The 25,086-nt window shown below is 44.1% G+C and overlaps 4 protein-coding genes across 7 annotated transcripts; 2 read left to right on the forward strand and 2 right to left on the reverse strand.

The window, feature by feature from the left end:
- The first annotated feature begins 836 nt into the window (after positions 1-836).
- On the forward strand, positions 837-7,926 carry LOC6035015 (DNA repair protein complementing XP-C cells homolog). Its single transcript, XM_038263478.1, has 4 exons — positions 837-3,727; positions 6,759-7,000; positions 7,067-7,458; positions 7,523-7,926. Exons 1-4 carry the CDS (start codon positions 986-988, stop codon positions 7,807-7,809), a joined length of 3,663 nt encoding a protein of 1,220 aa, XP_038119406.1. The 5' UTR covers positions 837-985; the 3' UTR covers positions 7,810-7,926.
- Positions 7,927-8,876: 950 nt separating this feature from the next.
- LOC6035014 (DNA repair protein complementing XP-C cells homolog) lies at positions 8,877-11,394 on the reverse strand. The gene is made up of 3 exons (XM_038263486.1): positions 9,658-11,394; positions 9,229-9,599; positions 8,877-9,172 (listed from the first exon to the last, which is right to left on the reverse strand). Exons 1-3 carry the CDS (start codon positions 11,343-11,345, stop codon positions 8,886-8,888), a joined length of 2,346 nt encoding a protein of 781 aa, XP_038119414.1. The 5' UTR covers positions 11,346-11,394; the 3' UTR covers positions 8,877-8,885.
- A 301-nt stretch (positions 11,395-11,695) lies between these two features.
- LOC6035013 (mitochondrial ribonuclease P catalytic subunit) lies at positions 11,696-13,432 on the forward strand. The gene is made up of 2 exons (XM_001845206.2): positions 11,696-12,476; positions 12,533-13,432. Exons 1-2 carry the CDS (start codon positions 11,772-11,774, stop codon positions 13,385-13,387), a joined length of 1,560 nt encoding a protein of 519 aa, XP_001845258.2. The 5' UTR covers positions 11,696-11,771; the 3' UTR covers positions 13,388-13,432.
- Positions 13,433-13,698: 266 nt separating this feature from the next.
- Positions 13,699-19,699, reverse strand: LOC6035011 (polyubiquitin-C). Of its 4 annotated transcripts, XM_038263482.1 has the most exons (3): positions 17,947-18,122; positions 14,024-17,404; positions 13,699-13,795 (listed from the first exon to the last, which is right to left on the reverse strand). In XM_038263482.1, exons 2-3 carry the CDS (start codon positions 17,393-17,395, stop codon positions 13,742-13,744), a joined length of 3,426 nt encoding a protein of 1,141 aa, XP_038119410.1. In that variant the 5' UTR covers positions 17,396-17,404; positions 17,947-18,122; the 3' UTR covers positions 13,699-13,741. The 4 variants fall into 4 exon arrangements, with proteins under 4 accessions (XP_038119410.1, XP_038119411.1, XP_038119407.1 ...); XM_038263483.1 differs by lacking the exon at positions 17,947-18,122 and adding an exon at positions 18,988-19,229 and having other exon boundaries at positions 13,699-17,396; XM_038263479.1 differs by having other exon boundaries at positions 13,699-17,404.
- Between the last annotated feature and the right edge of the window lie 5,387 nt (positions 19,700-25,086).

The following is a 25,086-nucleotide window of genomic DNA, read 5'->3' on the forward strand; positions in this document are numbered from 1 at the left end:
TACTCGATCAGTGTGTAGCCAAGTTTGTTATGATTCCTCAATGTTGTTTTGATTGACGACTTTTTTGTCGAGGGATGAAACATTTTTTCTTTGTTTATTTAATAAAAAAACAAATAAAATATGTACTATTGCCACACTATTGCTATCTGCAAAAATTACCATCATTATCAACCAAAACTTTCGGCGGCAACACGCAAGCATTGATGCTATTTATTTTGCAAAAAAATGCGGAGAGAAAAAGTGCGGCGAGAATGGAAATCGCTCGTTTCTATTTGGTGCCAGAGCGACAAAATGTTGTCAGTGTCGTTTATCCTCGCGTTCAGCACAGCATGTCGTTACACTCAGAAATGAAGTTGATAAGTTTGCGAAGCGTAGTGTCGGAGAAGTCGCCGCAAAAATTCGATTTATTTCCGAAACCACAATACCCAATTGGGTCCTAAAATGTAGCTTAAATTGGGATATTATTGTTCACAACGATTTAAACTGTTTTTCTGAGTACAATGACTTTTTGTACGACTACAAAGGATTTAAAATAGTTCGGCAGAAAAAAACAAAGCAAAAATCCTACTTGACAGCTCGTTCCAAGGGGACTGTAGTTGATCCATCAAAAACATGTTGTCTTGTAATTTTTTTTTGCATTAAAATTTAAAAAAAAAGTGATCAGAAATGGGTACCCAATTCAAATTCTTTTTCAGAACTCGAATTAAATTCGAATGGAATGCTTCAGTCCTTCAGTTTCTACAATGAAAATTTTCCCAGTGCAGTTAGTTGCACCCACTCATCAGGACAGGCAAGTTTGGCGCCAAACACCGCATGAACTCTGGTGGGTAACATCCATAAATCAGTCAGGATTTCACATGTTTTCGCAACATAAAACATCTCGCAAAGCAAGCTGCGCATAGTGTTGCGATGTGAAACTGCGTCGTTAGTTATATTTTTTTATGTTTTCCAGTGTTTCGTGTGTGTTCTAGTTTTTCCCATCGTAATGAACCGCGCCCGTCGCAGCGTGACCGTGAAGAAGAAGGTGGCCACACCGCCGGCCAAAGTGGCCGCCGACAGTGACGACGATTTCGAGAGTGAGGAGGAGGAAAGTGGGGCGGACTTTTCCGCCAGCGAGGACGAATGGCTGCCGGGGAAGGGCGACAAAAAGCAGAAGGCCGGGACGGAATCCGACGGGGAGGAGTCGGCAGCGGTTGATGAAGATGAGGAGGAGGACGACCCTAGCGGGGATGGGTCCGGGAGTGACGAAAGCGTCGTGGCTACTAAAAAGGCGAAGGTTAAGAGGTCCGGGAAGGGATCTCCGAAACAGCCGGCCAAGAAGAAGCGGATGTCCCCGAAGACTCGTGATGAGCTGTATTCGCGCACCAAGAAGTACCTGTTGAAAGAGAGAGATCCGGAGTTACCGCCGTTGAACTCGAGCGTGTCGGACATTCTGAAAAGTTGTCAATTTCAAAAGAAGAAAAATTTTACAGCATCTCAGCCGGAACCGAAGAGGTTGAAGTCCGTTGCGCGGAACGATGAGTCTGAGAGCAGTGGCGACGAGCATTTGATAAACCCGGAAAAACTGGACTTGAACTCGGATTTCTTCAACCGGCAAGAGAAGTTGGAGGAGCGAGCTGTGGCGGTGCCACAGTTTGACTGTAACGCCGGCATGAACTTGTCGGATAGTTCGGACGGGGAGGAGACGAATGAAGGCAAACTTCCGGCGTCGATCCCGAAGCTGGCCGCAGATCAGCTGATCAGCAAGATCAACGAATCGTCGAGCGGGTTTATGAACTTTAACAATTTGGGAGAGTTCAACAAGAAGATTCAGGAAGCGAAGGACATGTTGAAGAATTACCAGACGAAGGAGTCGCAGGAGGGCAAGGACGACGATGTTTCAAATTTATTGGCTCTGGGTGAGGCCGAGGCTGGAGCTTCACCCGGGAAAATGGGCCAAGCCAGCCAACCGGACAATGAGAGTGAAGAATCGGACTGGGAGGAAGTTGAGGAGGCTCGGAAGAGTCAGGCTTCGGAGGGGAAGCAAGCTGGCGATGCTGACTATCAGATAACGGTTGAGGTCGAGGGGACCAAGACGAAGAAGAAGCGGTGGGAAGAGATCGAGATGGAGCTGTACATTAAGCGGCAAATCAACAAGGTAAAGCGGGAGAAACAGTTGGCTTACCACAAGAGCAGCGTTCTTTGTTGTATCGCCGAAGGTCGTAAACTGAACGAGATTGTGGGCTCGGGAAGGGTTCAGGCGATGATGCTGTCCTGTATGCAGGCCAAGCAGTGCACGCTCAAGGGGAAGGTCGACGTGAAGTTTGTCGATCAGCTGATGGGTTGGTTCAAGGACACGTTCCAGCTCACGAGTCAGCAGATGCTGGGGGAGAAGCAGTCCAGCTTGAAGTTTACCCTTGCCTTGGAGTTGTTTACGCGAAAGGTGTCCTGCAAGCGTAACTACGTTCTGCTGTTTCTGGCCTGTTTGCGAGCTGCTGGAATTCACTGCAGACTGGTCATTTCCGCGAACGCCCCACCGAAACGGCCGGCCATGAAAGATCTTTGCCCGATTTCCGAGCGTCAGCTGATTGAGCAGTTCGAGCGTGAGTTCAAGGGTAAAGTTCGGAGCGGCGAAGACTCGACGGTTGATACGAGTGTGAAGGAAGAGGATACAACCGTTGAAGTGAAGGAAGAAGCTAAGGAAGAACCACAAGTCGAAGAGAAACAATCGGACAAGAAACCTGCCAAATCTGCTCGAGTTCCTAAGGTATTAATTGAGAAACTGGACGTGAAGACAAATGAAACCGCTGAAACCTCCTCAGTCAAAAAGCCTCCGAGATCGTCGCGGGTTCCAAAAGTGCTAGTTGAGAAACTTGAAGTGAAAACTCGAAGCCGCTCCCGATCGCAAACGGCCAAAACCGATGAGCAATCGCGCAAGCTGCGCTTCAGCCCCGAACCGGAACTCCTGGGCGCAGATTCCAAATCGGCCACACCAAGTCCTTCCAAGGAGAATCCAAAAACGCGAAAGAGTATCCTCAAAGCTGGCGCTTCACCGAGAATTTCATCCCGAAAGGCTCTGAACACGCTCAACATCCCGCAGCTGGACGGTATGGACGACATTCCGGCCAACTCACCCCGAAGACGAAATCTTCGTAGCAGCGATAAGGCATCGAAGCCGGATACCTCCAACGACCTGCCCTTCGCCAAGCGTAACACCAACACACCACAAGCGACGACTTCAAAGCAGATCCCCAAGCAACCGGGACGAGTCTCCAAGCGCAAACTCTTCACGACGAGCAAAACCGTCGAACCGGAAGTGGAACCCGCCAAAAAGCCCAAACCAACGAAGAATAAAATTCTGTCGTCCGATTCGGAACCCGAACAGGAGCCACCAAAATCGCAGTCTTCGCCGGCGTTGAGCAAGAAGCGCAAGGTGAAAAGCGCCGTCAAGTTGGCGGACCCCGAATCGGACGACAGTGACTTTGAACCTGCCGGCGACAAGAGGAAGAAGGTGGCAGCGAAGCGGACCCGAGTTGGCTCGGAGACGCCCGATGTGAAGAAGAAAAAATCGGCGCCGGCGAGGAAGGGCAAGAAGAAGGTGGAGATCGCGGAAAAGGAAGCGGACATCTCGAACTCGGCGGGGACGAACAAGACGGACGTGTGGATCGAGTTTTACGCTGAGAAGGAGAAGCAGTGGAAAACGGTGGATCTGTTTGCCGGGAAGGTCGACTGTGCGGAGTATCTGGCGGTAAGGAATGATGCGAGACGGGTGGGTGGATTACGGGTCATAGAATGTGCTAGATTTAGATAAAAGAACTCATGGCGTACTTTTGAAATAAAAAAGGCGAAAGGCTATAAAATTCTCGGAAAAAATGCTTCGTCATTTAAGGATCACGCCTTAGAAAAAGTGTGAAAAAGTTTCTAAGTGCTCTCCAACGGGTAGCAAACATCGAAGCAAATCAAATTTGCACCCGACGTCAACCCCACCGCGATACCTGTCGCGGTAGCAAATTTGCTCTCGGTTCTTCAGGATTTCACTGTGCTACCCGCTATTCAGCTGGTTTGCTACTGCGGCAAATGGAATGATGCACGGAAAAAACTTAAATTGTTTTTTTTATGTATAAAAAAGTGCCAAAATTAAAAAAAATAAAAATGAAAAATTAAAAAAAATATACAAAATTCAAAAAATAAAAAAAAAACAATTAAAAAAAATGAAAAAAAAATCTTAAGATTTAAAAATATTATTTAATTATTTTTAAATCTTAAGATAAAATAAAATAAAAATTTTAAAAAAATGTTTAAATAAAAAATTAATAAAAATTAAAAAAAAATAAACAAAACTTAAAAAAATAGTTCAAAAAAAAAATAAACGACAAAATAAAAAAATTAATAAAAATATAAAACTTTTAAAAATGACAAAATTTAAAAAAATTAATTAAAATAAAAAAAATAAAAAAGACAAAAATAAAAATTATAAGAAAATTTAAAAAAATTTAGTAAAAATTAAAAAAAATTACAAAATTTAACAAAAAAATAAAAAAAAATTTTAAAGAAAATAAAAAAAATTAAGTAAAATTTAAAAAAAAACATAAAAATTAAAAAAAAGTTCAAAATTAAAAAAAAATTCAAAAAAAATTGTAAAATATTGAAATTGAAAAAAATAACAAATTTAAAAAATTAAAAAAAATTAAAAATATTTAAAAAAATTGGAAAACCAAAAAAATTAAAAAGATTGAAAAAAAAGGAAATTGAAAAATAAAAAAAGCTATTGAAATTGAAAAAAAACATTAAGAATTAAGCTATTTAAACGCATTTTTGAATTTTTGTATTTTAGAATTTTTGACTTTTTGACTTTTTGAATTTTTAAATTTTTCATTTTTTGAAAAAAATTAAGCTATTTAAACGCATTTTTGAATTTTTTATTTTTGTATTTTTGAATTAATTTTTTTTTCGATTTTTTGACTTTTCAAATTTTAAAATTTTTAAATTTTTGAAATTTTGGTTGAATTTGGTGGGAGTGAAATTGGGTAGCAAATGGTTTAACTTTCGACATTTTCGAAAAATGAAATTCTTTTAGCATTTCTAGGCATGAAACAACGCATAATTATTGATTTTGAAGGTAAACGAGAGCAAAAAATGATAAAAACCCATATTTACCCCCGCGGTGGGCTTGTTTCGGTGGCAAATTTGCTACCCTAGCTGTGGGGAAGACGGATTTTTTTCAAGGTGGCAAATTCGATCTCGATATTCATGAGCCGGGTACAAATTTGATTTGCACCCCAGCGCTGGAGATGCCCTTAGAAAATAAAATAAGAAATTATATGTACAGATTTAAGTAAAAAAAATGTTTCAATTTTTAATTTCAAAATTTTTTAAAAAGTTATTAAAAATTCTTTAGTTAAAAAATGATTTTTAAAAATAAAATTTAATAATTTAAATTTCTAACATTCAAATTTCAAAGAAGTTGTAGTTTTGCTGTTCTAGATTTTTCAAAACGTTATTTTAATCAAATAACTTTTGTTTTATGGAATATTTATTTTAAAATTCATAGTATTTTATATTAATATTGACAAAATTTTATGCAAATAAAAGTATTGCTTTTTCATATTCCTGATTTTTTTTATTGATTTTTTTCTGCTGTTTCGCTAATTTTGAATGTCAGAATTTAGAATTTTTGTGATTTGAAAATTGTGAAACCTAGATTAAATTTTAAATTTTTAAATTTTTATTTTTGTTTTGAATATTTAATCTAGAAATAAAAAAAATAGCCGTCAACAATTAGGTAACGTTAAATAAGATTTCTTCAGTTCTGGAGTTCTTTTTAAAGGATCAATAAACCAAATTTTCTGTTTTTGCTTTTTGGGTGTTTTTTAATACCCTTGACTCAAGACGGTCCTAAAATTTCAAAAAAAAACTCCAGAGTTGAATAATTTATAAAATTGAAAATTCAAACATTTCAATCAAATAATTATTAAAAACCAAAATTTTATACAGCCTATTGTCTCATTAAAAAATCAATTCCCGTTTTCCGTTAAACAACGTGTTTATTATTGTTTTAATTGAGCCGTTGGAATTATTTCTAGAGTATTTTTTTTAAATGGTCCTATAAATTAAATCTAGCAAAACATTTTAATAGGGCCGAAGCCGAATTGTAAACAAAGAGTCTATCCTGCCCATTCCTAATGTAAACATCAAGTGACGTGAGCAGGATAGACTCTTTGTTTACACTTCGGCTTCGGTCCTATTACAATGTTTTGCTTAAAATTTTCAATTTTTGCTTTTTGAGTGTTTTTAGAACCGCCTTGAGGTAGAGGTATTCAATAACACCCAAAAAGCAAAAAATGAAAATTTGGTTTATAAGACCTTTTCAAAAAAAAAAAAAAAAACTCTGGATTTTTCAAAGTTTATGTCACGAACTGTCAAAACAAATTGACAGTTGTTAACACAGGTTTTTTTTATCACCTTCACTATGACTACTTTCAAATGATTGCGGTTACCAGGTAGCACTGCACGAGCCAGAAAGAGAGGAAAAGGGAAAGAGCATGCGTCGTCCGGTCGGGCGGCTGTTTGAGTGCTAAGCTCGGTTTTTGTTCGTTCGTACCTAAAACTTTAATGAATTCAATATTGATTTAAGTATTGAGATTTGTATTGAGAAACCTATGATGCAAAAAGGCTTATATAAGGAATTGATGTTTCTATGTATGTTCTGGAAGGATCCATAACCCTCAAAAAACACTTCACTTTCTCAAACTAAGACACTATCTTCCCTCCCCTTCCAGCGCCACGCGACCGCCCCCATCAGCTACGTGTTCGGCTTCGACAACGCGGGCCACATCAAGGACGTTACGCCGCGCTACGTCCAGCACTGGAACACCGTTTGCCGCAAGTCGCGCGTCGAGCAGAAGTGGCTCGAAAAGGCGCTCAAGCCGTTCCTGCCGGAAAAATCCGACCGCGACGAGCAGGAGAACGCCGACCTCAACAAGATCGACCTGGACAAGCCACTGCCGACGACGATCGCTGAGTGAGTGGAGACGACTTGGGAAGGTGGGATTTCTCTGAATTTTGTTGATAATCGTCAATTTTGCAGATGCAAGAACCACCCGCTGTACGTGCTGAAGCGTCACCTGCTCAAGTTCGAGGCGCTCTATCCGGTGGAAGTGCCTAGCTTGGGCTTTGTCCGCGGTGAAGCGATCTACGCGCGAGAGTGTGTCTTTGTGCTGAAGACCCGTGAGAAGTGGTACAAAGAGGGCAGGGTTGTTAAGCCGTTCGAGACCGCGTACAAGGTGGTCAAGTGCTGGAGGTACGACAAGGAGAAGAACGAGTGGCTCGGCAACCAGCCGTGCGATATCTTCGGGATCTGGCAGACCGATGAGTACGACCCGCCGACGGCGGAGAACGGTGTGGTCCCGAGAAACGAGTACGGCAACGTGGAGCTGTTTACGCCCAAGATGTTGCCCAAGAAGACGGTGCATCTGCAGCGTGAGTAGACACGACCTGTTTTTTTTTCAGATCAGATAGTTGACTAATTTTGGGCTTGTTTCAGTTCCGGGTTTGAACCGCGTGTGCCGCCGGCTGGGCATCGACTGTGCGCCCGCGTTGACCGGCTTCGAGAAGGCCCGCATGCGGATGATTCCCGTGTACGATGGGTTCGTTGTGTGTGAGGAGTTTGGGGACCAGGTCACCGAGGAATGGTACAAAGAGATGGAGGAGGAGGAGAGGCGCGAGCAGGAAAAGCTGGAAAAGCGCGTCTACGGCAACTGGAAGAAGCTCATCAGGGGTGTGCTGGTGCGCCGCAAGCTGCAGAACAAGTACAATTTTGACAATCTGTGAGATGTTATTGGGAAGGAGATTTTTTGTTACGAGGTTCTATTTTTTTTGTATACGTGTCTTTTTGAAAGTATTTTATTATAACTATTAAACCCAGTTGATGCCATATAGTATTGTAAATGTGACTTTGATTTTCATTTTTTATTTTTCTATTTTTTCAAGTGTCCGAATGGTTGCCTTTCAAGCTGTGGATCAGAGGTCAAATCCCGCCCGTTCACATTGCCATCGATTTTTCGGTGGCAACTAGAACCCCCTGCTCCCTCTGGGACCAACAGATACTCGGGCGGTGGGAGAGTGGAGGAATGGACGGGAAGATGACCAATCAGCCACACCACAACGCGTGAAAGAAGGAAGGAAGACTCTTCCAACAAGACCCCCCTGATATCATCATCATCCATCAAGACGAAGAACAATATATCTCGGATCTATTAATAGACGCACGGCTCCGTGATGGCAAGGCCGATTGAGCCAGTTAGGGTATCCAGATTTTTAAGCGAAGATGGCGTTACGAATGTTGCCAACGAGCTAGTACTAATAAACTCCCTGCTGAACAACACCAACCACCAACACTGGTGGTCTACCGCTCGCTCTCCAAAGGTGTTTTCCCGTCGAAATGGCAGATCGCTTCAATTACCGCGATCCACAAGTCGGGTAGTCGAACCAAAGTTGAGAATTACCGTTCGATCTCAATGCTAAGCTGTTTGGAAAATGGTGTTGAAAAACGTCACCTCGGAATACCAGCACAGCTTCATGAAACAGCGATCTACGACGTACAACCTGATGTTCTCGTCTCTAGTCAAGCAAGCTGTTGTACGCCGGTGACCTCGACATACTTCGGTGAATTGCGATGCTGACGAGCGTCCGTGCTCTTCAGACTGACATCAACAGCTTTGCTGGTGCGATCAGAACGGAATGGAAGTGAACTTGAAAAAGTGCAAACTGATCTCGTTCCACAGGATTTGGAGGCAAATCGGAGGAAATCCATCAACGGACTATGCTCCGCGCCGGCGTACAGTAAATCGCTACACCAGGGGGATAACGGATGGGACAAAGACAAGATAAACCATCAGTTCATGCTCTCAAAGCCGATCAAAGTTATATTTCGCTCGCAACCTGCTTCGGATCAGCAGTCCTTTGATCAGTTTGCGCCAATTGTCGTATATCCGACGCTCGCGCTTTTCCCGCTTCTGTTGCTCCTGTTCCACCAGGTCGCGCTCGTACTCGTCCAGAACACGCTGCTCAAACTCCCGGCAGATTACAATCCCCTCGAACACCGGGTGATTCCCACCGGCGTGAATCCCAAAGCCGACCACGGCGGGCGCGTAGTCCACGTTCAACCGGCGACAGATCCGCGAGATGTTGGGCTCTGAAAGATTCAAGATGGTTCAATGAAGTCCAGTGAAGCTTACCAGCGGAACTCACGCTTCAAATGGACCGCCCCGCGCGGCAGCATGCACTCCTTGAAGATCTCGATGTTGCCGTACGCGTTGCGCGGAACCTTGCCGTCGCGCGGCTCCGGCGGCACGTACTCCTCCGTCTGCCAGTGGCCGAACAGCTCGAGCTGGGTGGGCTCCCGGCGCAGCTTGGACATGACCACCTTGTAGGGGGACTCGCGCAGGCGGATGGTTTTGGCGTGGCGCAGCCAAACCTCGCGCGAGTGCAGCGTGTGGACGCACTCGCGGCCGTAGATGGGTTCGCCGTGGAAGAAGCCTAGCGGGGGTGCGTCCGGCGGGTAGATGGCTTGGAATTTGAGCAGGTCGCGTTTGAGGCAGTACGAGGGGTGGTTTTTGAACCTGGAAGAGTTAAGCTATTTAGGCTCTTGATGAATGTATCTAGAGTTGAAGATCTTACTCGGACAACTTCTCCGGAATCGGTGCTCTGGACCGCAGCTGTCGAAACTGTAGCTGATCCACGAGATCGCGCATGACCTTTCGTCTTCTGTCGAAGCGGTGAAGCACGGGACGCAGCCACTTTTCGGTGACGCGTTGATGTCGAGCGGACATCTCGTTTTTCCACCAATATCGGCCGCTAACATCCTGCAACGTGTCGTCGTTGCTCCAGCCGAACACGTAGACCACTGGATCTGGAAGTCGCTTCATCACGTGCTCCAAGCCAACCTGATTGTTCAGGATGTCCACGGGAGCCCAGCACTTCTCCGCCGTGAGATACACTTCGATCCACAGGGATAGACTTGGCTGTTGATCGGATACCAATTTCTTCGTCTGCTTCGCTTTTGACTTGTTGAAGAACTTGGAGGTCGTCCCACGTTTCGGCTTTCCGCTTGAAACGGACACTCTCGCGGGTGCAGATTGCTTCAGCTTCCACAGGCGAGGTCGTTTCGGCTCTAACGGCGCGTCATCGGCTCCGTCGAGTTGTGGAACTTGGGAAAAGTGAGCAAACTCGGGCTTTCGCTTCAGAATCTCGGAGGTTGTAAGAGCGACGTCAGTGTAGCGTTGAGTTGGCAGTTCTGGGGACGGGTTACTTTTGGCTTTCGGTTGAGGTTTCGGTTTAGGCTTCTCTTGGACCATGGCTTTGGATATAACGTTTAAGTACATGACTAGTCGTGCTTCTATGGCTAGAAATCGCAGAATTGTGATGCTCAACAGTACGAACGCTTCGTCTCGAGAGATATTTTCGCTAAACATTTTTCTACAACTATTAGAAAATTCGTCTACTCTTCTAATCTTTTGGCAAATATCACAAACTGACTTCAGATAATTGAAATCTGGTTCAGAAGGTACCTCGTCTTGCTGAATGTTAAGCAGTTGAACAATTTGTTGGCTACAATCTGATACTGCTTGATTAACTAACTTGTTAAGGTAGAATCCTCTTCCTAACATGCAAAGTAAATGTACTTGATGTGTATGTAAGAATTTATCTCTACGTTCACTTTGAAGTAATCTTTTAAGACATGCATCCACGTCTATAATTTTACCATTTTTACCGGTTTTCCGTTGAGTTATGGTAACTTCAACATCCTTCTGTTTCGTTTCCTCAACATTTAAAGCCTTAATCAACTCCCATTCCCCATCGGAACCTTCCTTCTGTTCTACCACTTCAATTCCCTCAACCTTATGAATCGACCTCAAAATCTCCTCCCCATCCATCCCTACATCAACGGAACCAACGACCTCCCTGTTCCGCTCAACAACCTCCCGAGCAGCGTCGCTGTTAAACTGCGCCAGCTGCGTGAGCATCTCGCAAATCCGTCCCCTCTCTTCAGCATCACCCTCCCCGTCCGAATCACTCGACAGCACTTCCGGCCGTACCCTTTCTTCAATCGACGCAACATTCTCGCTCCGAAACTCCTGGCTGAAAAACTGCGCGTCCAGGTCGATGTCCTCGAGGTTCACCAGGTGGTCACCGACGCTGCTCGAGCCGTCCGAGTCAACTTCCGGTTCCGGGTTCCGATCTGGTTGTTGGATGGGCGGTGGTGGTGGGTTCGAGATTTCCTCTACGACGATGGCTGGTTCCGTGCGTGCCGCCTTGGGCAGTCTGCTGAAGATTTTGTCACGAAGCGATCGCTTACCGGGGTCCATTTCCGGTTCGGTGATTTTTTACGATCGTTCACTAGTTTGTTTACCAACAGGTTTGCTTTGAATGTAAAAAATCTGTGGGTTGTTGAGAAAAATCTGTAACTATTTCTTTCAGTATTTTTTTTAAATTTAATTAATTTTGATATTCTAATGTTGTTAATGAAAACGTATAAAGAACTTTTGAAGTCTGTTATTTTTTTAAGCAGCTCAACAGCTCAAAAGAAGAGTTTTGATTTTAAAATTCTTTTTTGCTTCGAATAAAATCTGTGGCATTACATGAGAAAATCTGTGTTACGAGGGGGCTAACTTCAACCTCTTTTCCCAACAAACGAAATACGACCCAGTAAACGACTGCTCTCCCCTACCAGAGTTTGTTTTGATATCGTCGCGCGGTTGAGATCGGAAACGTGCGGTAATTCGGTAACGAAAATGTTCCGGCCCTTCCTGTTCCGCCGGCTGGGACCACTTTTGCTAGAGGCAACCCGACGTGGCTACGCCGGAGCTCACCAGCGGATGGTGCAGTTTCGGCTACCGGCGGAGCGGTTGAACGATCTGAAGGAGAGACTCTCCAAGGGCGACGGTCCACCGGGGGCATCGGAGTGGAACGAGATTCGGCGGAGTATTCTGGACGAGCGCCGGTTTACCTCGACCAATGTGGACAGCACGGTGCTGGGGTTGTGCCGGGATTTGACTACGGGGAAGTCTTACGTGCAGTTTTTGCGCTCGAAAGGGATCGCGTTAAATTTGGCGATTGTCGGGAAGTTGCTTCGGTTATACCGGATTCAGACTGGGGGTGGTGGGTTGAGTGAGGTGGATCGGGAAGAAATCGTTAAGATTTATGAAGAATTACGGGCGAGCAATCCGGTTCTGGATGGGAACACCTGCGAGCATTTGATTGTGGCGTTGACACTTACGGAACGCTGGCGCTTGTCTTTTGACTTGCTGGATATGATCAAGCTTGCTGGAACTCCGGACAGTTTGACCTACAGCTGCCTGATTGAGCGGTGCTTCCAGGAGGGGAAGATCGAAACAGGTTGGCGATTGCTCGAGGAGCAAGCGACCAACAAGAGATTGCCAAACGATGAGGTTTTCCTCGCTTGGCTGAACCATTGCCGGAAGGATCGAGCAAACTTTGTGAGGAACCTCAACCTGTGACTTAAATTCAATTACTAACAATTCTATAATTTCAGCGATCCAACCTGGAAAAGATGCTCTCCTTCACCAACGCTAAAGCAATCTTCCTGTCCAAACGAATCGGCGCAGCGCTGCGAGAACTTCCCCGCGAGTTCAACCTCCAAGCGGCGGAAGCTCGCATGACCGACTCGGGCAAGTGTTCCCACTGCAAGTCCACCCTCGCGAGCATCGTCGTCCCAGAGGACCAATTCCAAGCCCTGCGCGACGCCTTCATTCAAGCTGTGATAATTAAAAAGGACATCTTCAACAAAACAACCCCCAAAGAGTTGGAACGCTTCCAAACCTTCCTAGCGCGCACCAAACCGTACGACGTCGTGATCGACGGTCTGAACGTGGCCTTCTCCGCCGGCAATCAAAAGTCACCCGCGGTGTACGCGATGCAGCTGGCCGCAGTCGTGCGGCACTACGTCCGGCACAAAAAGCGCGTCCTCGTGATCGGCCGCCAGCACATGGACCGGTGGCGCTCCAAGGACATGAAGTACATCCGGGAGAACGCGTTCCTTTTCTTCACCGAAGACCTGTCCCAGGACGATCCGTTTCTGCTGTACGCGGCGCTGGAAAGTGGACCGCGGACGGACTTCTTCTCGCGCGATCTCATGCGGAAGCACTCGTTTCTGCTGGGTGATGAGTTGGGTGCGGTGTTCAAGCGGTGGCAACAGGAGCACCAGTTTTCGTTGGTGTCGATTACGCCCGACGGGCGGGTTATCATCAGATCGCCCTTTCAGTACGACCTGTACGCGCACAGCCTGCCGGAAGAGCCCAGCCGGTGGCACATTCCACTCGTGGACGAATGTCTGAAGATTCACAAGGTGGAAAAGCAGGCAACGTGGTTGTGTTTGAAGTTTGAATAGTTTGGGGGAATCTTTGTGATTTATTAAAAAAGCGGTTCTAGAGTATCGTTTTGGGTGTGTGATTTGTAGAACTTCAAAGAAAGCCTTGTCTCCAATTGCAGAAATTTCAGGAAGATTAAAGCTTATTGTAGTGATGGTGTTATCCTGAAGTAAACAGATTACGAGTTGTTCATGAAGAAGAAACCAATGAGTTGAGATTAAACCAGCAAAAGCAGTTCTACAGAAGCTGTTCAACAGTTCAAGGTAAGTGCCTATTTCTAAACTTAAATTTGGGAAAATATTTCGGATATTCTTATTGAAAAGTAGGAAGGTTTACTTTGAGAATGATTTATTCATAATACTTTGAAAATCCCCTTACTGACCTCCCCTCAATCGCAATACCAAATGCAGTGTGCTCTCCTTCTGGATGTTGTAATCCGACAGGGTACGACCATCCTCCAGCTGCTTACCAGCGAAGATCAGACGCTGTTGATCTGGGGGAATTCCTTCCTTATCCTGGATCTTGGCCTTAACGTTTTCAATGGTATCCGAGGGCTCGACCTCCAGGGTGATGGTCTTGCCAGTCAGAGTCTTGACGAAGATCTGCATACCACCGCGCAGACGAAGGACCAGATGAAGGGTAGACTCCTTCTGGATGTTGTAGTCCGACAAGGTACGACCATCTTCAAGCTGCTTACCAGCAAAGATCAGACGCTGTTGATCTGGGGGAATTCCCTCCTTATCTTGAATCTTGGCCTTAACATTCTCGATGGTATCCGAGGGCTCGACCTCCAGAGTGATGGTCTTGCCAGTCAGAGTCTTGACGAAGATCTGCATACCACCGCGCAGACGCAGGACCAGATGAAGGGTAGACTCCTTCTGGATGTTGTAGTCCGACAAGGTACGACCATCTTCAAGCTGCTTACCAGCAAAGATCAGACGCTGTTGATCTGGGGGAATTCCCTCCTTATCTTGAATCTTGGCCTTAACATTCTCGATGGTATCCGAGGGCTCGACCTCCAGAGTGATGGTCTTGCCAGTCAGAGTCTTGACGAAGATCTGCATACCACCGCGCAGACGCAGGACCAGATGAAGGGTAGACTCCTTCTGGATGTTGTAGTCCGACAAGGTACGACCATCCTCCAGCTGCTTACCAGCGAAGATCAGACGCTGTTGATCTGGGGGAATGCCCTCCTTATCCTGGATCTTGGCCTTAACGTTCTCGATGGTATCCGAGGGCTCGACCTCCAGAGTGATGGTCTTGCCAGTCAGAGTCTTGACGAAGATCTGCATACCACCGCGCAGACGCAGGACCAGATGAAGGGTAGACTCCTTCTGGATGTTGTAGTCCGACAAGGTACGACCATCTTCAAGCTGCTTACCAGCAAAGATCAGACGCTGTTGATCTGGGGGGATTCCCTCCTTATCTTGGATCTTGGCCTTAACGTTTTCAATGGTATCCGAGGGCTCGACCTCCAGAGTGATGGTCTTGCCAGTCAAAGTCTTCACGAAGATCTGCATACCTCCGCGCAGACGCAGAACCAAATGGAGAGTGGACTCCTTCTGGATGTTGTAGTCCGAAAGGGTACGACCATCCTCCAACTGCTTACCAGCGAAGATCAGACGCTGTTGATCTGGAGGGATTCCCTCCTTATCCTGGATCTTGGCCTTAACGTTTTCAATGGTATCCGAGGGTTCGACCTCCAGGGTGATGGTCTTGCCAGTCAGAGTCTTCACGAAGATCTGCATACCTCCGCGCAGACGCAGGACCAGATGAAGGGTCGACTCCTTCTGGATGTTGTAGTCCGAAAGGGTACGACCATCCTCCAACTGCTTACCAGCGAAGATCAGACGCTGTTGATCTGGAGGAATTCCCTCCTTATCCTGGATCTTGGCCTTAACGTTCTCAATGGTATCCGAAGGTTCGACCTCCAAGGTGATGGTCTTGCCAGTCAAAGTCTTCACGAAGATCTGCATACCTCCGCGCAGGCGCAGAACCAGATGAAGGGTCGACTCCTTCTGGATGTTGTAGTCCGACAGGGTACGACCATCCTCAAGCTGCTTTCCGGCAAAGATCAGACGCTGTTGATCTGGGGGAATTCCCTCCTTATCCTGAATCTTGGCCTTAACGTTTTCAATGGTATCCGAGGGCTCGACCTCCAGTGTAATGGTCTTGCCAGTCAAAGTCTTGACGAAGATCTGCATACCTCCGCGCAGACGCAGTACCAGATGAAGGGTGGACTCCTTTTGGATGTTGTAGTCCGAAAGGGTACGACCATCCTCCAACTGCTTACCAGCGAAGATCAGACGCTGTTGATCTGGAGGAATTCCCTCCTTATCCTGGATCTTGGCCTTAACGTTCTCAATGGTATCCGAAGGTTCGACCTCCAAGGTGATGGTCTTGCCAGTCAAAGTCTTCACGAAGATCTGCATACCTCCGCGCAGGCGCAGAACCAGATGAAGGGTCGACTCCTTCTGGATGTTGTAGTCCGACAGGGTACGACCATCCTCAAGCTGCTTTCCGGCAAAGATCAGACGCTGTTGATCTGGGGGGATTCCCTCCTTATCCTGAATCTTGGCCTTAACGTTTTCAATGGTATCCGAGGGTTCGACCTCCAGGGTGATGGTCTTGCCTGTCAGAGTCTTGACGAAGATCTGCATACCTCCGCGCAGACGCAGGACCAGATGAAGGGTCGACTCCTTCTGGATGTTGTAGTCCGACAAGGTACGACCATCCTCAAGCTGCTTACCAGCGAAGATCAGACGCTGTTGATCTGGGGGGATTCCCTCCTTATCTTGGATCTTGGCCTTAACGTTCTCAATGGTGTCGGATGGCTCGACCTCCAGAGTGATGGTCTTGCCAGTCAAAGTCTTCACGAAGATCTGCATACCACCGCGCAGACGCAGGACCAAATGAAGGGTAGACTCCTTCTGGATGTTGTAGTCCGACAAAGTACGACCGTCCTCCAGCTGCTTTCCAGCAAAGATCAGACGCTGTTGATCTGGAGGGATGCCCTCCTTATCCTGGATCTTGGCCTTAACATTTTCAATGGTATCCGAGGGTTCGACCTCCAAGGTGATTGTCTTGCCAGTCAGTGTCTTCACAAAGATCTGCATACCACCGCGCAGACGCAGGACCAAATGTAGAGTGGACTCCTTCTGGATGTTGTAGTCCGACAAGGTACGACCATCCTCCAGCTGCTTACCAGCGAAGATCAGACGCTGTTGATCTGGAGGGATTCCCTCCTTATCTTGGATCTTGGCCTTAACGTTCTCGATGGTATCCGAGGGCTCGACCTCCAGGGTGATGGTCTTGCCAGTCAGAGTCTTGACGAAGATCTGCATACCTCCGCGCAGACGCAGGACCAAATGTAGAGTGGACTCCTTCTGGATGTTGTAGTCCGACAAGGTACGACCATCCTCCAGCTGCTTACCAGCGAAGATCAGACGCTGTTGATCTGGAGGGATTCCCTCCTTATCCTGAATCTTGGCCTTAACGTTCTCGATGGTATCCGAAGGTTCGACCTCCAGGGTGATGGTCTTGCCAGTCAGAGTCTTCACGAAGATTTGCATACCTCCGCGCAGACGCAGGACCAGATGAAGGGTCGACTCCTTTTGGATGTTGTAGTCCGACAAGGTACGACCATCCTCCAACTGCTTACCAGCGAAGATCAGACGCTGTTGATCTGGGGGGATTCCCTCCTTATCCTGGATCTTGGCCTTAACGTTCTCAATGGTATCCGAGGGTTCGACCTCCAGGGTAATAGTCTTTCCAGTCAGAGTTTTGACGAAGATCTGCATACCTCCGCGCAGACGCAGAACCAGATGAAGGGTAGACTCCTTCTGGATGTTGTAGTCCGAAAGGGTACGGCCATCCTCCAACTGCTTACCAGCGAAGATCAGACGCTGTTGATCTGGGGGAATTCCCTCCTTATCTTGGATCTTGGCCTTAACGTTTTCAATGGTATCCGAGGGTTCGACCTCCAGGGTGATGGTCTTGCCAGTCAGAGTCTTCACGAAGATCTGCATCGTTGAAATCTATAGATATACACAAAGAAGAGTGCTTGTATGAGTGTGATGTTTGGTTGTGAAATTTTCACGCAGCAGAGACTGATTCACTTTCAAGACGCGACATGTCTGCGCTTTGTTCATACGTGCAATGAAAAAAAAAACCTATGACGTCACAATGAGTTCACTTGAAATGATGAAATTAGCATCACTTTGAACAAAACTACAGTTACGGAATTCCAAAAACAGAATAAGGAAGTCACAAAAGTGTGAATTAGTTTTATGTATTCTTTTCATGATATTGATTTATCGATTTCCGCAACTTCAGTTGTATGATGCAATCTCTGGATGTATTTTACTAAATACTTTTTTTTCAAAATAGTTTAATAGGGACTGATTAAGGTACACTAGTTTGTTCAAAATTGTAGATGATGAAACTGCGTAGCAGTTTCGCAATTCAAACTCCACATCACACCTAGTCGCCATTTTGCTTGATTTTTTTTCCACTGCACTTATGAAATCGATATTTGATTCATTCGAAAACTACACTTTATCCAGGAACCAGAACGTACCTTATTCAAGCGACTTTCAGTTCTAGATGCACTTTTGTATGTCCACTAGTCACAATGTTGGAAATTGTTCAACTTTCACCAATATCTTTTCTTCACTTTAGAAATTTTTCACTTTCTCACTTGCTCACTTGCTTGTCTGCACTCCACCAGGAAACGGGTTCAATTGAGCAGGCCCCGTACTGGTGGAGGGCTTTTATAGCCCCGTTTTCGATGTGTTCATTCAGTTTGTTCGAGAACTGTGTAGAATACATTCGCAGCATTCAGGCAGACGACAACGGATGACGATGTATTCGTGCGCAGGTCTTTCTCGTCGCAGAATTTGTGGACAAAAACTTCGAGATTCTTGGCTTTTTCACGAAAAATAACGTCGTAAAATGTTTGCGTTGCAAGCAAAATACGGAAATAGTCCGAGTAAAGATAAATAAACGGGTTTTGGTTTCGTGAATTGGCGTGAAAATTGCGAATTCAATGCGTTTTTGAAATTTGGTTTATTTTTTTTCCATTTAGTGTGACTCATTGGTTGTATTGGTTTTTTTCTCTCTAGGTTGTTTTGGTTTGTGTGCTGGATTTGTTTGCCTATGTCGTGGTTCGAGAGATAGCTCAGCTGATGGACAGATTAAAAGGGTGTAGTTTTAAAGATAGTATATTACTTCGGCGAGCTTTATTTTGTATGCATTAAGATTAGTTTGGGTTTTCTTATCTAGACAAAACAGTTTGATAGGTAGTCTATCCTGTTGCGAGGTACTTTCTTCGTGTTTCCGTTTTCCGTTGAACCGCGATCCTGCGTCGAGTGATCATGCCGATCATTGTCCTCCCTTTAACCTCAGCACCAAGTGCAGCGTAGAGCCCTTGATAACGCTGTACTCTCCGACTGTACGACCATCCTCGAGCTGCTTTCCGGCAAAGATCAGACGGCATTGGTTCGCTGGCATTTCCTCTAGTCTTTCCGAAACCCTCTGCTTCAGGGTGTCGACGGTGTCCTCCTGCTCGATGTCAACCGTGAAGCATCTGCCGGTCAACATCTTGACGAAGATCTGGAATCCACCCCGCAGGCGCAGCACCAGATGCAGCGTCGATCCCTTCTGGACGTTGTAGTCGGACAAGGCGCGGCCATCCTCAAGCTGCTTGCCGGCGAAGATCAGGCGCTGCTGGTCTGGGGGGATACCTTCCTTGTCCTCGATCTTGCCCTTGATGTTCTGGATCGTGTCGACGGGCTCGACGTCCAGGGTAATGGTTTTCCCGGTGAGGGTCTTCACGAAGATCTGCATGATGGTTCGCGGGTTCCTGGAAACGAGGCATTACGTATTAAGGGGAGGTTCTATCAGGGATTCGCTTATGAAACATGGCATGTTGTTGCCCAACGAATCTTATGTCATTTCTGGACAGTGCAATTATTAGATTTGCGTTTGTCCTTCCATAAGTTCATTGGATGAAAGAATCGTGGGTGGTTTCGTCTGTATTGCTCGTTAAATTTAGCCAGCTGCAGACAAAGACTGCAACAATATTAGTGCAGCCAGTTCCACTTTCCACTGTATGAGAGAGTGTAAATCTTCTACCAACACCAACGCCCCCAAAACAAAAGCTCAACCTCCCAAGAATGAATTCTTACCTGGTAAGCACTTGGCTGCGCCGCGAAAAAAAAATATTCAAAAACTGTGAACTGAAGCTTCTCACCGTTTGAACTACTAGCCACACTGTCTGTAGCTACTTAGTTCTTGGCTGCAAGTGAGACCTTGTATTGAACACCGTATGATCCCTATTGAGCTTTTATAGGACGCGGCGCGTCGAAGTACCCGAATTTCCCCGATTGCCCAAAAAATCCGAATACCCCGAAAGTTCCTTCCTACACCAATTTTGGTTGGCAGTGTTTCAAAAAAGGGGGTTGTTTCAAACTTTTCGGCTGCCAACTTTTTTCAAAGTCAACATCGGTGATAAACAACGATCGATCGGAATGAATCGAATTCATCCGATCGCTCATTGTAGTAAGCAATCTTTGAGTTGCATTGAGACTAAAATTGGACTCTAGCGAGAGTTATGTAAACTTGACCGTAAATATTTTCTGTGTTTAGCTTTATTCTGCACCAGACGGTATTGGCATTGTCGCGTGATGATGCCCCCGCTGAGGGTTGCAGTGTGTTTCAAAGTCATTGATCATCACCGTTGTCGCGCGGTGTAGAGAGATTGGTTCTTATGTAAGGATACGATCCTTGTTCTACATTTTATTGCAGGGAGTTGGGATTTGGTCCCAACCCTCTCTTGATGGAATGAGTCTCAAATCGAAAATTATGAAGACTTATAGGAATTTACGAAAGTTATGTTTAAAATAGGATTCAGGCATATGATACAAACAGTATTGTCCATTTTCCAAAAGTGGTAAATTTTAAAGATTTGATAACAGTGTTGTCAGTCTTTAAAACATGAGTAACATGTGTTGGATTTTTTTTTATATTTACTTATTTGTAATTATTCGGCATGTACACCATATTGTTGATTTACACAATGAAATGTTTAAAAATCGTTTAAAAAAGAATGTCCATGTCCATTGGGATGTCCCAGGACATCCCAAAAGATCTGCAAAGTGGTCTACCATACTCACTCAAGCTATGCGGGTATGTTCCGAGGTCAAAAACCGTCGACCTCTTGCTTGTTACGGCGGTAGACCCACCGCTCTTGACTCCAAGCAGTTCTTGGATGACCCAAAAAATCAAATTATTTGCTCTACAGCATTGCCTTGGCGTTCTCGATTGCGAGATTCCTACTCGAAACTAGGTGTCCGAAGGCTTGATTGTTGAAGCAATTGCAAACCTCTTTTTACACCTTAGCTTCCATCCACCGCAGGATTCGAACTGACGACCTTTGGATTGTGAGTCCAACTGCCTTACCAGCGACTCCACCGAGACAGGTCCCACACCTGGACTGAGCTATCGATCTAACTTTTTTTTCAGTTAGACCGGGGCCAACATTTACTTCCCCGTCCGACGGAAGGCGTGGTCAGACAAATCTCGTCTCGAAAAATGTCACCGGGACCGTCTGGGATCGAACCCACGCCGACTGGGTGAGAGGCAACCACGTTTACCCCTACACCACGGTTCCCTGGATGACCCAGATCTTCCCAATAAGTTGTTACAACAATGCACTGTAGCCTACCACACTCAATGAAGCAGTCTGGGTAGGATCCGTTGTCAAAATTTTGTTTCATTTGGTAAGTCTATTGTCGTCTAATTCCCGGAAGTTTCGGATGGACCATGCTAAAATGTTTTAATAACATAACCAAACAAAATACAATTGATACATTCTCCCACAAATTACAAAATCTCAAAGATTCTTAAGGGATCATCCATAAACCACGTGGACACCATAGAGGGGAAGAGAATTTTGGAGAAAGTCACACTCATTTCATTTTACAAAATATATACCTGTTGCACATCGTGAGACCGTTGAATCCACAGCATCTCCTTCAAGCATCACGGGATTATTTTTTTTTTGTTAGTAGGATAAGGTATTGACTCCGCCTTCCGAGCTACGATGCTAAGGGGAGGACTTTCATAATAGTCCCGTCTGCGTGCCTTTCAGGCAACGATGCTATGGGAATATCTTTTTTATTGGCACTTCAAAACATTCACGCACAGTTATTTCAATACTAAATACTTGTAATTTTGCACCACGATTACCCAGAGGACTTAAACCGTTAGCGTGCCTTTCAATCAACGATGATATGGAAAGGACTTTTTTTTATAGTAATTTTACTCTGAACACTTAAACATCATTTCATATTTTAATACAGTAATTCACACGACGTCGTGCCTCCCGATCGACAATGATATAGGAAGGACTTCTTTGATTATACAAAACAATTAGCACGACACTTTTTTGCTTTTTCATATAAAATGTCGCTGCACAAACTGTACTCACAAATCATTACAAGAAAATAATTAATACTAATCTCTCAACAAAATGACACCGAAAACATGAAAAACCTGGACAGCATCCGTGTGCCTTCACTGCCGCCAATCGACTCCTTATTTCATTTTACGAAATTAGGTTATATCAAACCAAAATTGATACTTTTTAAGGATAAAAATGTTCTGTTAACTGTTTTCTAAAATCTGTTTGATTTAAAAATGTTTTGAAATGTCATGTTGTAAGATGGCAGAGGATTAGAAAAATAATTTTGGGAATCTTTTTGGAAATAAATAGATTAGGATGTTATAGGATAAAAATGTTATCCTGGCAATCTATTGCTATACAGAAGTAACCGAATGCTGCTCGCTAACTGGGCTGATCGAAAAATAACGAGGGGACCACTGATGCATATTATTTTCCTGATGAAATTTGAAAATAAAAGTTACTCAAATTTATTTGCAGTGCTTACTTTTCACATTTCTTTAATTTTGGCCTGAAATTAACGTTTGAAAAAAGTGTTTTTTTATTTATTGAATATGATTTTTACATCCATTAACCCCTCGGACAATTCGGTTTGTTTTGGGTTTTTGACGTTTGTCTGCTTTTCAACTGGGCTACGGCCCAGTTATCAAGCGCCCAGTTAAAAAGCAGCCCAGTTAAACAACGTCCAGTTACCTAACAACTACTGTATTTTTATAACAAAATATACAAAGAAAAGATTTGTTTTTGGTTGTAGTGCGGTTTCCAGCTTGGATTTTGAGGTTATTTGAAACAAACCTTTGTTTTGTTTTGTTCGGAAACTTTTTAAAGGAGGTCAATCATTGATAGAATATGTAATAGGATGTAACAAAAATGACTTTTTGGGGGGCATTCAGGGGTTTGTTCCGGTGGGCATACTGAGCCTAAATCCCAAATATGAGCTTGATTGGACGTAACAGAAGCTGGCGCTCCGCCCTTCAATTTTAAATAAGATTTAACCCGTAAAAATTTTTTTTTTTCAAAAATGTCACTTTTTGAGGCATTTTGGCCACTAATGCGTTTACCAAAAACATCACTGGCGTGTAGGCCAGATCCTTGGTATATATAACATTGAAGTTTGGAGCATCCTGGAGCTCGGTACAGACCTTCAAAGTTTGGCATATTTTCGAAAAATCAATTCCACTTGAACAAGATTTTCCATAATTCCCCTTTCTTAAGAGGCAGTATTTGTAGATTCTGCTCGGTTTGTTCTAGAGGTCGTATCGAGGTGCTCCGATTTGGATGAAACTTTCAGGGTTTGTTTGTCTATACATGAGATGAACTCATGCCAAATATGAGCCCTCTACGACAAAGGGAAGTGGGGTAAAACTGGCATTGAAGTTTGAGGTCCAAAAAATATGAAATATCTTAAAATTGCTCGCATTTCCGTAAAACTTCATCAATTCCAACTCTCTTAGATGCATTCGAATGGTTTTTTGAAGCCCTTCAAAATGTGCTATAGACATCCAGGATTGGTTTGACTTTTTCTCATAGCTTTTGCAAATTACTGTTGAAAATGGATTTTTTTAAAACCTTAATAACTTTTCCCAACAGCCTCCAACACCCATACTCCCATAGGTTTAAAGTTAGGGAATTTCATGGCCTATAAGCCTACTGTATTAACTTTTTGGCCAATTGCAGTTTTTCTCATAGTTTTACGGTTTTTCTAGAACAAACATTTTACAACGTTAGTTTTTGCCCTGTAGGCTCCAATAGCGGCACTTTTTGGTCTCAATTTTGTCATATTCGGAATCCTCGGACAATTTCACGTAATTTAGAAGTATTGGAGTTGTAATATTGCTTTAAAAAATAATTAAATAAAACATTTTTGAAAAAAGAAATAGATCTTATTTACCCTATGCTCAATACGTCAAATGCTGTATCAAGTAGGCGAAAACTTGTTTTACCCTTAATCCGACAAAATGCTAAATAATATTTTAATTAATTCTAAATGGCATTTTTTACAATCAAATTCAAAATTACAACACCTCAACTTAATGTAAAATTTTCTGAGGATTCCGAATATGTCAAAATTGAGACCAAAAAGTGCCGCTATGGAGGCCTACAGGGCAAAAACTAACGTTGTAAAATTTTTGTTCTAGAAAAATCGTCAAACTATGAGAAAAACTGCGATTGGCCAAAAAGTTAATACTGTAGGCTTATAGTCCATGAAATTCCCTAACTTTTGACCTATGGGAGTATGGGTGTTGGAGGCTGTTGGAAAAAGTTATTAAGATTTTAAAAAAATCCATTTTTAACAGTAATTTGCAAAAGCTATGAGAAAAAGTCAAACCAATCCTGGATGTCTATAGCACATTTTGAAGGGCTTCAAAAAACCATTCGAATGCATCTAAGAGAGTTGGAATTGGGTCCTAAAATGAAGCTTAGATTGCTGATATTATTGTTTACAGCGATAAAGCTTATTTTTCTGAGTACAATGACCCTTTGTACGACCACAAAGAGTTTAAAATGGATTTTTAAATCAATTTTGAAAAATTAACCTCGCGGTCCTTCTTGACAGAAAAGCTCCTACTTGACAGCTCGTTCCAAGGGGACCATAGTTAATCCATCGAAAAAATGTTGTCTTGAAAAAAAAAAAATTTGCATTAAAATGAAAAAAAGTGGTCAGAAATGGTTTTTAATCGTGTTTTTTAACGTTTTACATAAAAATTTACATAGGGCTTTAGTACCCAATTGATGAAGTTTTACGGAAATGCGAGCAATTTTAAGATTTTTCATGTTTTTTGGACCTCAAACTTCAAAGTCCGTTTTACCCCACTTCCCTTTGTCGTAGAGGGCTCATATTTGGCATGAGTTCATCTCATGTATAGACAAACAAACCCTGAAAGTTTCATGCAAATCGGAGCACCTCGATACGACCTGTTTCACATCGGTGAAAAACTCGCTCTTAAGGGATAAGGGAAAGTCTCCACGGTACCTCATCTGTTATTGGATAGATTTTATAAGTCTTCCAGGCAGTTTTAAGCATGGCAATGACATTTCGTGAAGAACCCACCCTTGGTAGCAACCTATGCTTGCTCCTTTTTCTTCCCCCAGAGACCTACAAATTGACATGGCGGGCGCCGTTAGTGCCCAATGACTGTTACCTGTTCAAGATTGGGCGACTTTGGTGCTTTACCTTTCCGTTGATGCGTTTGATCGGTAGTGCGGATTTGTTTTTGATTGGACAAATTTCTTTCATTAAATAAAAGAAACACA

This window comes from Culex quinquefasciatus, chromosome 3 (genome assembly GCF_015732765.1).
Source record: "Culex quinquefasciatus strain JHB chromosome 3, VPISU_Cqui_1.0_pri_paternal, whole genome shotgun sequence".
Taxonomy (NCBI): Eukaryota; Metazoa; Arthropoda; class Insecta; order Diptera; family Culicidae; genus Culex; species Culex quinquefasciatus.

What these genes read in the sequence shown, in the direction of transcription:
- LOC6035015 (XM_038263478.1), top strand. Translation starts at nt 986, where the DNA reads ATGAACCGCGCCCGTCGCAGCGTGACCGTGAAGAAGAAGGTGGCCACA. An exon ending in CTGCCGACGACGATCGCTGA is followed by an intron (nt 7,001 to 7,066) that starts GTGAGTGGAGAC and finishes TCAATTTTGCAG; the next exon opens with ATGCAAGAACCACCCGCTGT. An exon ending in GAAGACGGTGCATCTGCAGC is followed by an intron (nt 7,459 to 7,522) that starts GTGAGTAGACAC and finishes GGCTTGTTTCAG; the next exon opens with TTCCGGGTTTGAACCGCGTG.
- LOC6035014 (XM_038263486.1), bottom strand. Translation starts at nt 11,345, where the DNA reads ATGGACCCCGGTAAGCGATCGCTTCGTGACAAAATCTTCAGCAGACTG. An exon ending in ATTCCGGAGAAGTTGTCCGA is followed by an intron (nt 9,600 to 9,657) that starts GTAAGATCTTCA and finishes TAACTCTTCCAG; the next exon opens with GTTCAAAAACCACCCCTCGT. An exon ending in CGGGGCGGTCCATTTGAAGC is followed by an intron (nt 9,173 to 9,228) that starts GTGAGTTCCGCT and finishes TGAATCTTTCAG; the next exon opens with AGCCCAACATCTCGCGGATC.
- LOC6035013 (XM_001845206.2), top strand. Translation starts at nt 11,772, where the DNA reads ATGTTCCGGCCCTTCCTGTTCCGCCGGCTGGGACCACTTTTGCTAGAG. An exon ending in GGAAGGATCGAGCAAACTTT is followed by an intron (nt 12,477 to 12,532) that starts GTGAGGAACCTC and finishes CTATAATTTCAG; the next exon opens with CGATCCAACCTGGAAAAGAT.
- LOC6035011 (XM_038263483.1), bottom strand. Translation starts at nt 19,214, where the DNA reads ATGCAGATCTTCGTGAAGACCCTCACCGGGAAAACCATTACCCTGGAC. An exon ending in GTGCTGCGCCTGCGGGGTGG is followed by an intron (nt 17,397 to 18,987) that starts ATTCCAGATCTT and finishes ATAGATTTCAAC; the next exon opens with GATGCAGATCTTCGTGAAGA.